Here is a 12,879-nt window from a genome sequence, read left to right as displayed (position 1 = left end):
ATGATACCCTTAAAGGAGATTTTACAAATGAGGGCGAGAACCTCTCAGGGCACGAAATGTGAATGCTGCCAAAGAGCGCAACAGCAAATTGTGCCATGTTTGCTGAGAAGGGATGCGAGAGCATTGTTTTGCTTCTTCTTGAGAAATGTTTATTTCCTGCAACGATGGAGCAGACTTTGCCTTCAGACTCTAGTCATGGCCCAAATGGTGTGAAGGGCTGTTAAAGACACTTAAATTTCACTGTTGCCAAGAACAACAGAAGGGATGTGAGAATTGTGTTTACTTGTTCAGTGTAAACTGTTCTCTCTACCACTTGTGCAATGAAGCAATTTTCTCAACCATACTAATTCACTTAGAACAGAATTGTAAAACATCAGCGTTTTACACCATCAAATCTCAATTTTGCTGGAAACCTCTGTCAGGTTAAGAACTCTGTAATTTAACAGCACAGGTTTTCTATTTTAATAGAACGTGGAACAGTACAGCACAGGAACAGGCCCTTCATCCCACAGGTCAGTGCTGAACATGAAAATCTAATTAAAACTCTGGTCCTTGCACCTGATATGTATCCCTGCATCCCCTTCATATTCAGGCATCTATCTAAGAGCCACTTGAATGCTACTATTGTATCTACTTCCACCACTACTCCTGGCAGCCAATTCCAGGCACCCACTACACTTTGTGTAAAAACATTATCCTACACATCTCCTATTAAACTTCCCCTCCATCACCTTAAATGCATGTCCTTCAGTGTGAGGCGATTTTATCCTGGGGAAAAGAATCTGACTGCCCACCCTATCAATGCCTCTGATCATTTTATAAACTTCTATCAGGTCTCCCCTTAGATTCATGCCCTTCCAGAGAAAATGCCCCATCTCTCCCCATAAGGGTTTGCATTGCAGTTAGAGCAATGCTGTTACAATATCAGTGATCTGGGATCAAATACAGCACTGTCTGTTAAGGGTTTGTATGTTCTCACGGTGTCTGCATAGGGTTCAAAATGGGTGCTCGCATTCACATCCTTCAAAAACATACAGGGGACGTAGGTTAATTGGGGTATTTAGGTCCATGAGCCAAAAGAGCCTGGCTGCATCCTGGTGAACCAATTAAACCATTTTTGTACCCTTTCCAAAGCCTCCACCTCCTTGCTATTAAGGGGCAATCAGAATTGCACACTCTATTCCAGGTGTGACCTGACCAAAGTTTAATCCAGGCACAATACGACTTCCGTACTTTTTGTATTCATTGTCCTGCCCAATGAAGGCAAACATGCCATCGGCCTTCTTCACCACCCGATCTACTTGTGTGGCCACTTTTAGGGAGCTTCTTCAAGAGGACTTTAATCAAAAATGACTCTATTCCACTGCCTGCCTGGTAACTTCTTTTCATTACAGAGTTCAGAATAAAACATCTGATTTTGAAGGTCCTGGCCAAACAAAAAGTAAGGAATTTCATATCCTGTTTCTATATTCCAATAATTATTTTTCATCAAGTAGCTTTTACAATGTTGAATTCTTTATATTTTATAAACCACAATGCACTAGCTATCACTGTTTCAGAATTTATAATTTATTTTTATTTGCATTAAGTCAAGAAAAACATTTACTGATTAAAACAATTATATTATAGTGATGGACAATATGTATCTTTAATTCTGCAGTTTCAGGCCTACTGCTTTGCAACTTTTTAGGCTGCTGGAATTTAAGTCATTCCTTTGGTTTTATGGTTCTATTTGGATAGGAGTCACTGTTTCAAAGTAAGGAACACAAGAGACTATAAAGGCCAAGAACTGGGAAATTCAGCAGGTCAGGCATCTGTGGAGGGAAACAGAGAGTCACAGCTTTGGATCAAGACCCTCTTGAAGACTGATCTTGATGAAGGGTCTTAACCTGAAATGTTGAATTTGTTTCCCTCCACCCACTGACTTCATCCACACCTGTTTTTATTTCACTTTAAAAATAAAGAATTATCCATCTGGGGTAAGGTTTTTTTTTAATCTCTCAAGGTCTTTGAAAAACTCTTTCTCAAAGTGTGGTGGAAGCAGTCCTTGAATATTTTAATGCAGAGAGAGAGAGAGAGAGAGAGAGATTCTTGATAAGTTGGGGGGGGGGGAAAGGAAATAAGTACAGAACTGAATTTGTACTCAGATCAGTTGTGACCTTATTGAATGGAGGAAGTCATTTGCTATTCACTGTAATATCTGGATCGCACTGGCTATACAGGTAATGTACTTTTAAAAAAATACAGCATGTTTGACATAAAATCTCCTTTGGAATAAATAATCCTAAGATTTTTGACCTTGAATCTTCAAGGTGCAGTGCTTAAAGCCCATTATCAATTTGTCTTTGTTTGCATTACCTTTCAATTTACAGAAGTCCTTGCTGCACACAATATTCCAAGTTCATTTCTATCTCTACCAGCCCCTCCTGGGAATGTGTTCTATTCTGTGACTATGCATGTGAAGGCCTTATTATTTTTCTTCAATCTTGCATGTCCAGTTATTGGTTGCAGAGAACCAGCTGCCGAATTCACCACGATGTACACGTGTATTTTACATTACTGCTGTTTATTTTTCTTTCCCAAGTGCAATAGGAAAGAGGAAGAAGCTATGTGGTTTATATGTGTTTGTCTTAGAGGGTTAAATGTGGGTATTTTTCATTTCATTTTGACAAATACAAGCCATATATCTTGTCCACTCAGTGTAAATCTGTTTGTGTTTCTCTCCTGTTGTGCATGACTTACCAGCAAGCTAAGAATTTTAAATTATTCATGCACACTGCAAAGAGCCCCTAAAAAAAGTGGAGTACAGTGTATCATAATCCTCCAATTTTACTGGTCCAACATTTTTTTGCCCATCTGCTCGAATCATTGCAAGGAATGGTGTTAAATTATTACACAGTTGTAAAGTTTTAAAACTTGGAACCTTGTCCATGCCAATTAACTTGTCTACGTCAGCCTGTGCTTTTCCCCAATGTGTAGCCCCTATGCTTGTCAACCTTCTCTACCCATGTACCTGTTCTCTGTCCCCTTGATCACCCATACTTTGGTCTGGAATGGAGCCATGTGCCATGGGTTCAGTTGGGGCAGAAAGTTCTATGTGGATCGTCAACACATATTGAGTTTCATTTCCCAAAATGAAAATTGTATTAACTATATTATTAGTCCATTTTTCATTTCCCAAAATGAAAATTGTAATAACTATATTATTAGTCCATTTTTTTATTTATATTATACCCATGAGATATATTTTCATGAATAGATGGAAAAAGCCAACACTCTTAAAATATTAAGATCATGTGATCTTGTTTATTTGGTGAATGAGATGTGTTTGCAACTGATTGCAGAAAAAACAATGGTTTTCCTCTATCATATTTGAATAAAAATCAAAATAAACTGGAGCAAAATGTCTACAATATTCAGTTGTCTCGAAGTTACAACAAATCTGAACCTGATATTTGAAAGGGAAATCATTTGGAGTTGGTATCTGGTGACAAAAGTAGGCTGCAGAAGGCTAAAACTACAGTACCTGCTTTGTTAAGATCCTTTCCTCTGTCAGCTAATTCTTAATCTTTCTCTGTATGAATTGATATCTGATCACAATTTACTACATTCTACAGGCAGAATCCATGCCCTGGTAACTCATCCAGATTAGATCATGTACACTGACAGTACAGCGCCAGTCTAAATGTAACATTCATTTATTTATTTACAACACAGTAGAAGCCAATTCCAGTCATTGAAACACATACCATCCAATTGCACCCAATTAACCTACCAGCTTCATATATTTTGTGAGGATGGGAGATAAAACAAGAGCATCCAGGGAAAACCCATGGTGGTCATGGGGAGAACATACAAACTCCTTACAGACAGTCCCAGATTTGAACCCAAGTTGCCGACAGTGTAATAGTGTTGGGCTAACTGGTCTGCTAACTGGGCCACGGTAATCATATATCCAACATATACGTACAGTCATCATTAGGAGCATATTGATGTTTTCCATTGTAACCAAGGTGGCCTGATTCCTGTGGCCACCTTCTCATCAATGCCTTGTTTATTACAAAGTTGGATTGAAGGTCATTAACTGAGGACCCAATAATGAGAAGTTACCATTATGTCTGAATGCCTGTAAGTCAGAATCCTGTCTAAAAGTTTATTGATGTCTTGTTTTAATAGTCCAACTCTCTGGTATGACAATAGAAATGTGAAGTTTTTACCTTTTTGCAGAAACTCGACATATTGTATGAAGGTGTCGATGTCCTTGATGGTGGCTGAAAATGACTCTGGACTCTGCTATAACAGCATAATCCGAAATATGGAGAAAGCTGAAATTACTAAAAGCAAAGAGATCTTTTGCCCAGACATTGAAGACTTCATCACAGCTGATCAAGATCCTGATATTGTTTGGTACAAGGTAAAAACAATAGCTTTGCTTGCATAAATCATACCGATTGCTATAACATTGCTGACATTTCAAATGGATATCAGCATTCCTTTCATTAAAAAGAATGTAATCTCTACATGATTAAATATCTGCCAGAGGTTGGTCACTTCCTCTTCACACACTTACTACTTGTTATCATGAGTCTGATAATACTTTTAAAGTCACAGTGTATGACTGAATATTTCAATGCCAACATTTTCTCTTTGGTTTTGCTCTTTCAGGTGGTTGAATGTTTCAGTAGGTTTTAAGGTAGCTCAGTGTCACATATTTTTGAAGCATTTCTTGACCACCTTAGGACATAGAACACTAAAGCACAGTATAGGATCATCAATCTGAAACATGAAGTTTGTTTCACTCTCCACAAACACTGTCTGAACCAAAAATAATATTCTATTGTCGAAGGTTGATCCCATTTTCTCAATATCAAGGTATCTTCTAACTGACCATGTAAAAACACAAAATGCTGGAGAAGCCCAGCAGGTCAAACAGTGTCCTTTATGGAGCAAAGATGAAGAGACAAAACCAATGTTTCGGGGTTGACCCCTTCATCAAAGTATGAGAAAATGCCAGCAGGCATCCGAACAAAAGAGTAGGGAGGGAAAGGGAGTGGCAAAGGCAGGAAGTGATAGGTGGAGAAAAGAGGGAGAGGACAGCAGCGATGGGGGGGAGGAGGACTGAGTTGGTGGAAGAACTGGAAAGACAGGAAAGGAGAAGGAGAAAGAAAAGATGTGCAGGTTTAGTGGAAAGCAGTAAAGTCAATGTTAATGCCATCTGGCTGGAGTGTGCCTAGATGGAAAATAAGTTGTTTTATGGCTATTGAATCAAGTCTGGGTGAGTATATGGTCATAGAGCTTGAGAGCAGCAAGGGTTACAGGCAAGGAGCAAGCCTGAAATTCTGGTTATGTATCTTTATCTTTGCAACATAAAGGACACTCTTTAACCAGCTGAGTTTCTCCAGCATTTTGTGTTTTTACTTCAACCATGGTGTCGACAGATTTTTGTGATTTCCTTCTGATCCACCATATTCTTTATTCTTTTGTGGCGATAAAAAAATTAAAGAGTGCTGCTCTACAGAATAAATGCACAGTAGAGCAGTACACATAAGATAAAATGTTGTTTTTATATTTATTTTCCATTGACAATCAGAAACTTTGAAAGCATCCACAGCTTTGACAGACAGCAAAGCTGAAAGCAGGACTTCCACAGCTGTCAGGTGTTTTATAAGTAGAGGGGCGACTTCTGATTCACCTACATCACCTAACTAACTCATTCAAGATCTTGCCGGAATTCGGGACCACAATGCTTATCCTCTTAGTTCAGGAGAAATTAAATTCAGGGGATTGGGGAACATTTATGTGAGATCCATCTCAGAAATTCCTTTGGATTAAAAAATGCAAGATCAAGTTGTATGGAAGAAATGCCTCCAACAAACCATTATTGAGCATTGTAGTGAAATACATGAGTTCTTTGTTCATTGACTTGTTCAAACAGGAATGCTTGCCAAAATCATGGCGGGATAACATCTTGCAAAAGAGAAACATCCTTGTGATACAAGAAGTTCAAGAGGAGGATTTGGGGAATTATACCTGTGAGCTGAGATACAAGGACAAGTTGGTGAGAAGAACGATTGAATTAATTGTTACAGGTGAGTGTTTTCATTTTTATTATGATCAGGAAAAAAAATTACATCCAGGATTTAACAATTCAGCCTTGGATTAAATAGCAATGCATTTCCTGTTCATTTGAAAAGTAACACCAGTATTATTGTGTTGTGACTGATGTGTGTTTATGTGTGTTGTGGCATTTTGTACAATATTGGCTGGGATTGATGATTTTTCTATAGGACCAGAAAAAAATAATCACAGCAGGCTATCAAGTTTTATTTTCCGAGTTTGTTTTCTAGATCCCCTGTAGTTCATAATTTATATTAATGATTTGGATGATGAGGTGGTTAACTGGGTAAGTAAATACGCAGATGATATGTAAATAGGGGGAGTGGTGGATAGTGAGGAAGGTTTTCAGGGATTACAGAGGGATTTGGTTTGTCTGGAGAGTTGGGCTGAAAGATGGCAGGTGGAATTTAATGTAGAGAAGTGTGAGGTGCTTCATTTTGGTAAAAATAATCAAAATAGGACAAATGTAGTAAAGGGGAGGACATTGGGGAATGCACAAGAACAAAGAGATCTTGGAGTTGTGGTGCAGCGTTCCTTGAAGGTGGATTCCCATGTTGACAGGGTGGTTAAGAAGGTATTTGGTATGCTAACCTTCATAAATCATAGCATAGAGTATAGGAGGTGGGAAGTGATGCTGCGACTGTTTAAAGTAAGGCCAGGTTTGGAGTATTGTGTTCAGTTCTGGTCTCCAAATTATAGGAAGGATATAGATAAGGTGGAGAGGGTGCAGAGAAGATTTTACAAGGATGTTGCCTGGCTTAAAATACCTAGAGTACAGAGAAAGGTTGAAGAGGTTAGGACTTTATTCATTAGAATGTAGACAGTTGAGAGGGGATTTGATAGAGGTATTTAAAATTATGAAGGGAATAGATAGACTAGACGCAAGTAGACTCTTCCCCCTGAGAGCAGGGGAGGTTGAAACAGAGGAGACAAGTTGAGGGTAAGGGAGCAAAATTTTAGGAGAAATATTAGAGGATGCTTCTTCACTCAGAGAGTGGTGGCTGAATGGAATAATCTTCCAGAGGAAATAGTTGAGGCAGAGTCAATTCTTTCATTTAAGAGGAGACTGGATATATACATGGATAAGAGGGGGTTAGAGGGTTATGGGCAGAGAATAGGCGGGGGGAGCTAGCAGAGTTGTTTGAGTGAACCGGGGTGGACTTGTAGGGCCGAGATGGCCTGTTTCCATGTCATTAACTGGTATAAGGTTAAGTTCCAATTCAATGTCAATGTAGTGAAAATTCAGTGATGGAGGTTGTTTGCTGAGCAGACCAGTAGACATCTGATACATAGTACAATAAGGAAGACATGGTACTAATGTGCAAAAGAGTAGATTTAAAGAAAGATCAGTCAGTACTGAGCAAAGGCAACATAAGTTAAGTAAAAACACACAAAAATGCTGAAAGAACTCAGCTAGTCACACAGCGTCCATTGGTGGTAAAGATATACAGCGTACATTTTGGAATATTATCCTTACCTCCAATGGACATTGCATGACGTTTTGAGTTCCTCCAACATTTCTGTGTTTTTACTATAATCACAGCATCTGCAGATTTTCACAGCAAAATACAAATCTACTATTTTGGAGTTCATTCAGGAGTCCGATAGCTGTCTCGCACTTATGAATCTTTCTGATGGGAGGGTGTGAATAGAGTACGGCGGTTAGTGGGAAGTGTCTTTTAATATATTGGGTGTATTTCTGTTCTCTGGTTGAAGGAAAACTTTTGGCAGGCTGATGGAAATTGGCGGCTGTGAACTGCCCCACATGTATAGGTGAGTGAAACCTACAGCTCAAATTCCCTGGCACTCTTTCAAGTCCTTACAAGAATACTTGCCACAGAATCAGAACAATGGCATGAATATGGGAAATAATGAGATGACTGTGGTTTCACAAACTGGGAAGATTCAAAGTAACATTTTACTTCTTTATTGGTTTGACACTGTGGAAACAGATGCTTCTGATACATAATCAAAGGTATCAGTCCAAACATGGAGTAGAAGCCATTCCATGTTCACTATCTGTGTGACATTTTATGCATAAACTTTTAGTATCAAGAGGGCTGATGTGGCTCAGTGTTCCTGCTGGAGCTGGAGCTCCAATTGGACCAATTAGATCTTTGTTCTATTCAAGTGCAACTTTAGAAACACACATGATACCTGGTACATTGGGAAAGGTATCTTTCATGAGCAGTCCAGCAAGTTAACTCCAGCATGAAGACAACAGTACGAAGTAGGAGAGTGAGAACAAAGTGACAAGTGTAATGACCACTTCAATGACTGGGGCTGTGGTAAGATAATCATTCAGGGGAGTGAAGAAGCTAGAATCTGGATGGCATAGTAGAAAGATAAATCAGTAAAAGGATAAGTGGAATTCTAATTTTATATATTTTTGCATATATTTTACAATTCCTTTGAAGGGCACTAAATCTTTGTTGGATCTCAGAACAATCCTGTCCATCTCATTCACCAAACCCCTCTCCCCTCTCTCCACCTATTTCCCCGCAACCTTTTTTTTTCTCTCTCGCATGTCCATTAATGTACTGTATACTCGGAGCAAATTTACAGCCACTATTTTGTACGAACAACAAACTTGCCTTTGGGATAAGGGAGGACACTGGGAGGAAAGGATCTGGGTTATGGGGAGACTTCAAACTCCACAAAAACCGGACCAGAAATCCAAACCATCCTGGGTTACTGGAGCAGAGAGTTAGCTTGATTAACTTCAGTGACACTAAATTAATAAAATGTCTGAACTTCAGGTGATAAAATGGTTAAAATGTTGTTATGGCAGAAACCCTCATGCTTAAAGGGAAAACTGAATGCCAGTAAAAATCCATACATTATAAAATAAAAGTTCATCCATTTGAGACAAAATGAGGAGATTTAAAAAAAAATGTTTGAGCGTCATATGTCTATGTAACTTCTTTCTCCAAGACATTTTTGAAACAGGGGTAGATGGATCCTTGAAAAAGGGTAAAAGTTTGACTGGGGTAGGGTGGAATGCAAAATTGAGTTTGCAAACTCACCTGCCATGACCTTGTTGAATAACGCAGCATGTTTGAGGAACTGAATCCTCCTAAATTTTATGCAATATACAAAAGTGCTGAAGAAACTCAGCAGACCTGCATGCAGGTTTCATGCCTAAAATGGTAGCTACCCTTTATTTCTGAGATGCTACGTCACCTTCTGAGTTTTTGCAGCACTTCTGTATTTTACAGTACAATTACAGCCTCTGCAAGCTCCTGTTTAATTCCGAATGTTTATGTTCTGTTTGTAGATGTTAATTTTCACCATGAAATGCAGGGAATTAGATTGAAATAATGTGCTGAATGGGAGGCTCTGTTGACATTGAGTAAAACACCAAAGTCTGCAGACACGGTGATTGAAGTAAAAACACAACAGTGGAGAAACTCAGCAGGGCAAAAAGTGTACTTTATATAGCAAAGATAATGATACAAATCCAATGTTTTGGGCTTAAGCCCTTCAACAAGATATGAGCAAAATGTAGGCAGATGCCTGACTGTTGACACTGTAGGTTTCCATCCCTTGTCCATTGCTTTATTTCCCACTGATGTCTCTGATGACAGAACTGAAACTTAACCTCATTCTCTTGGCTATTTTAAATTTGCAGGATGAAGTAATGGCAACAGATGTGGGATTCCAAAACCAAGTGTATTTGGAGAGGGGATCCATGGCATCACTTCTTCCAATTTTACTACAATATTTAGATTGCTATCTCAGTTGGCATTATATCATCTGGCAGAATTAAGCTTGTCTGGTCTGCATGACTCAGTGCACTTACAAATTGATCTAACAGGAGCTGGGAAGACCGCTTGGTTGCTTGTCTTTCTCATGGGTACAGTCTGAATTTTGGACAAGGAGTTTTTCTGGGAAATTTTAGAAACTTGATGCAGTTACTGCTCAGGTCAATGTATTCTTTTGCTTGTGAAGTGATGGGTAGAAACTTGTGTAGGAATAAATGTAAGCATCAACTTTCCTGTGGTGAGGTAGATCTTTAAATGTATCCTGGCATTGACACACTATCAGATAGTGAAAGCTGAGAAGAATATAGAATTCCCCAATGCATTAGATTTCACATAATATTCACTCTATCAGGGCAAAATATTGACAGAAGCAAAATACACTTGATACATTTCCAAAAGAGTTGATTTATTAATAGTATCTCTGCACTGTGTGTACATTTCAAAACCATTGAAATACTTTTGACCATTATGAAGATCACAGAAGCACTTTATATGGCCCATAAGTTGCTGTTAATACTAAATCAAAACTGGATCCATTGATCTGTTTTTATTTATTCATTTCTGATATCATGGCATCGCTGACAAGGCCCATCACTAACTGTCCTTGAAAGGGTGAATTTGCATTCATGATCAGTGGTAGTCCTTGGAACAATTGAACAATCACACCAGAGAAACAGGCCACTTCTGCCTCTCTAGTTTGTGCCAAACCATTTTTTTTTGTCTAGTCCAACTGACCAGCATCCAGCCCATAGCCTTCCATACCTCTCCCATCCATGTACCTGTCCAAATCCCTCTTAAATGTAAAAAGTGGGCACATATTCACCACTTCAGCTGGAAGCTCATTCCACACTCCCACCACTCTGTGAAGACGTTCCCCCTTATGTTCCCCTAAACCTTTCCCCTTTCATCCTTAACCCATGTCCTCTGGTTGTATCTCATCTACCCTCACTGGAAAAAGCCTATTTACATTTACACTGTCTGTCGCCATCATAATTTTAAATACCTCTATCAAATATCCCCTCATTCTTCTACATGGAATAAAGTCCTAACTTGTGTAACCTTTCCCTATAACTCAGATCCTTAAGTCTGGCCAACATCCTAGTAAATCTTCTCTGCACTCTTTCTATCTTATTGATATCTTTCCTGTAGTTACATGACTAAACCTGCATACAATACTCTAAATTTGGCCTCACCAATGTCTTACACAACTTTAACATAACATCCCAACTCCTATACTCAATACTTTGATTTATGAAGGCCAATATGCCAAAAGCTCTCTTTACAACCCTTTCCACCTGTGATATCACTTTCAGGGATTATTTATCTGTATTCCCAGATCCCTCAGTTCTATCACAGTCCTCAGTGCCCTACCATTTACCAAGTATGTCCTTTCTTGGTTTGTCCTTCCAAATTGCAACACTTCACACTTTTCTGCATTAGATTCCATCTGCCATTTTTCAACCCATTTTACCAGCTTGTCCAGATCCCGTGAAACATCTCCCACAATGCTGTTGAATAGGGAGTTCCAGATTTTATACCCAAGGACGATTTACATTCCTAAAGCAGGATAGTATGTAATTTGCAGGAAGCACTGTTCCTGCTTTCCTTCTTTCCTTGTCCTTCTTGATGGCGGAGGTCATTGGTTTGAGAGGTTCCAGTGGTAAGGCCTTGGCAAGTGGTCTCAATCATACATTGTTTAAGGTCATTGATGGAGAGTCCATCTGGGAGACTGCAGTGTCTTCAATGCTATTAAGCTTCATGTAAGTGCAGAGTATTTAACATCTTGTAGAAGGCAAAAAGACTAATTGGTGTCATGAGGTGATTCACCTACCACAGTAGATCCATATCCCATCCTGCTCTTGTTAATACCGGACTTAGGTAACTGGTTGAGTGTTGGGTCAATGCTGCCCCAAGATAATGGAAGTGAATGATGCACTTACTGAACTTCCATTAGGTGACTTTAATCTAAATGGCATAACATGAAGGATTGGTCATTTGATTCCCTTACTGGAGATAATTATTGATACCTCAGTGGAATGAGTGTTACAAACTTCAACAGCCTCTTCTTCAATATTCCCAAGTTCAAGTTCATTGTTGCATCTACCAAGATGCAGTGATAGAAGTTGGTTCTTGCTCAAAGTGGGCATGGCCTGCTTCATTTGTTGCAGATTTGCAAATGGAATTGAACATATTAACCTCCTGGAGGTGTGATTGATCTTCAAGAACCACAGCCTCTTACGTCATAAGAGGTATATCTGCAAACCTCAGACAGCGTTTCCCTTGATGCCAACTGTCATTCCTTTGACAGGATCCTCACATTACACTTGGTCCAATGCTGCCTTGATAGCAAAAATAACCATTTTACCTGACCTTTTAGTCCATGGACCATTTTATTTTTGGTCCTTGTCGATCTGAGTCCTGGATCTGAGTAGTCACAGTGAAATGTAACCCAAAACTGGTAATCATGAGCAGGTTATTGGTGAGTAATTGCTGTGTCGCTGACCTCTATTGATGACTCCTTTTAATTCCTCAGTGGAGGAAAAACCCAACACCCAACCCCAACCCACCAATTTTCCCCTGCAGCCGCTGCAACCGTGTCTGCCTGTCCCGCATCGGACTTGTCAGTCACAAACGAGCCTGCAGCTGACGTGGACTTTTACCCCCTCCATAAATCTTCGTCCGCGATGCCAAGCCAAAGATACATGTCAGTGAAAACAGATGTAGTATACAGGTACTCCCCGACTTATGACCTATATGGCTTGCATCCATCCACACATATGATTTTTTTAAAAATTAAATATATAAGATTATATAAAATTTATGTGATTTAAGTTGTATTAGGCAAACCATAATAGAGATACAGGGCATGTAAGAGCCAAAATGTGCATAATTACTTTGATAATCAGCTGGGTGCAGCCAGTTTGATTCCAGTCTTTGGTTGGATCATACGTGGTGGGTTCGCATATTGGAGATCAATTGGCGCGTGTGCATGAGTTAA

The 12,879-nt window shown here is 39.3% G+C and overlaps 1 protein-coding gene across 1 annotated transcript in view; it reads left to right on the top strand.

The window, feature by feature from the left end:
* il1rapl2 (interleukin 1 receptor accessory protein-like 2) overlaps positions 1–12,879 on the top strand; it is a 390,498-nt gene that overhangs the window by 18,767 nt on the left and 358,852 nt on the right. Inside the window, exons 3-4 of the mRNA XM_069896180.1 lie at positions 4,228–4,414; positions 5,936–6,089. Of these exons, the coding sequence (XP_069752281.1) occupies positions 4,228–4,414; positions 5,936–6,089 (341 nt within the window). The remainder of the gene's footprint in view (positions 1–4,227; positions 4,415–5,935; positions 6,090–12,879) is intronic.

The sequence above is a fragment of the Narcine bancroftii genome, chromosome 8 (assembly GCF_036971445.1).
Source record: "Narcine bancroftii isolate sNarBan1 chromosome 8, sNarBan1.hap1, whole genome shotgun sequence".
NCBI classification, from domain to species: Eukaryota; Metazoa; Chordata; class Chondrichthyes; order Torpediniformes; family Narcinidae; genus Narcine; species Narcine bancroftii.
Note: the sequence above shows the minus strand (reverse complement) of the source record. Positions and strands in the feature narration are given on the sequence as shown.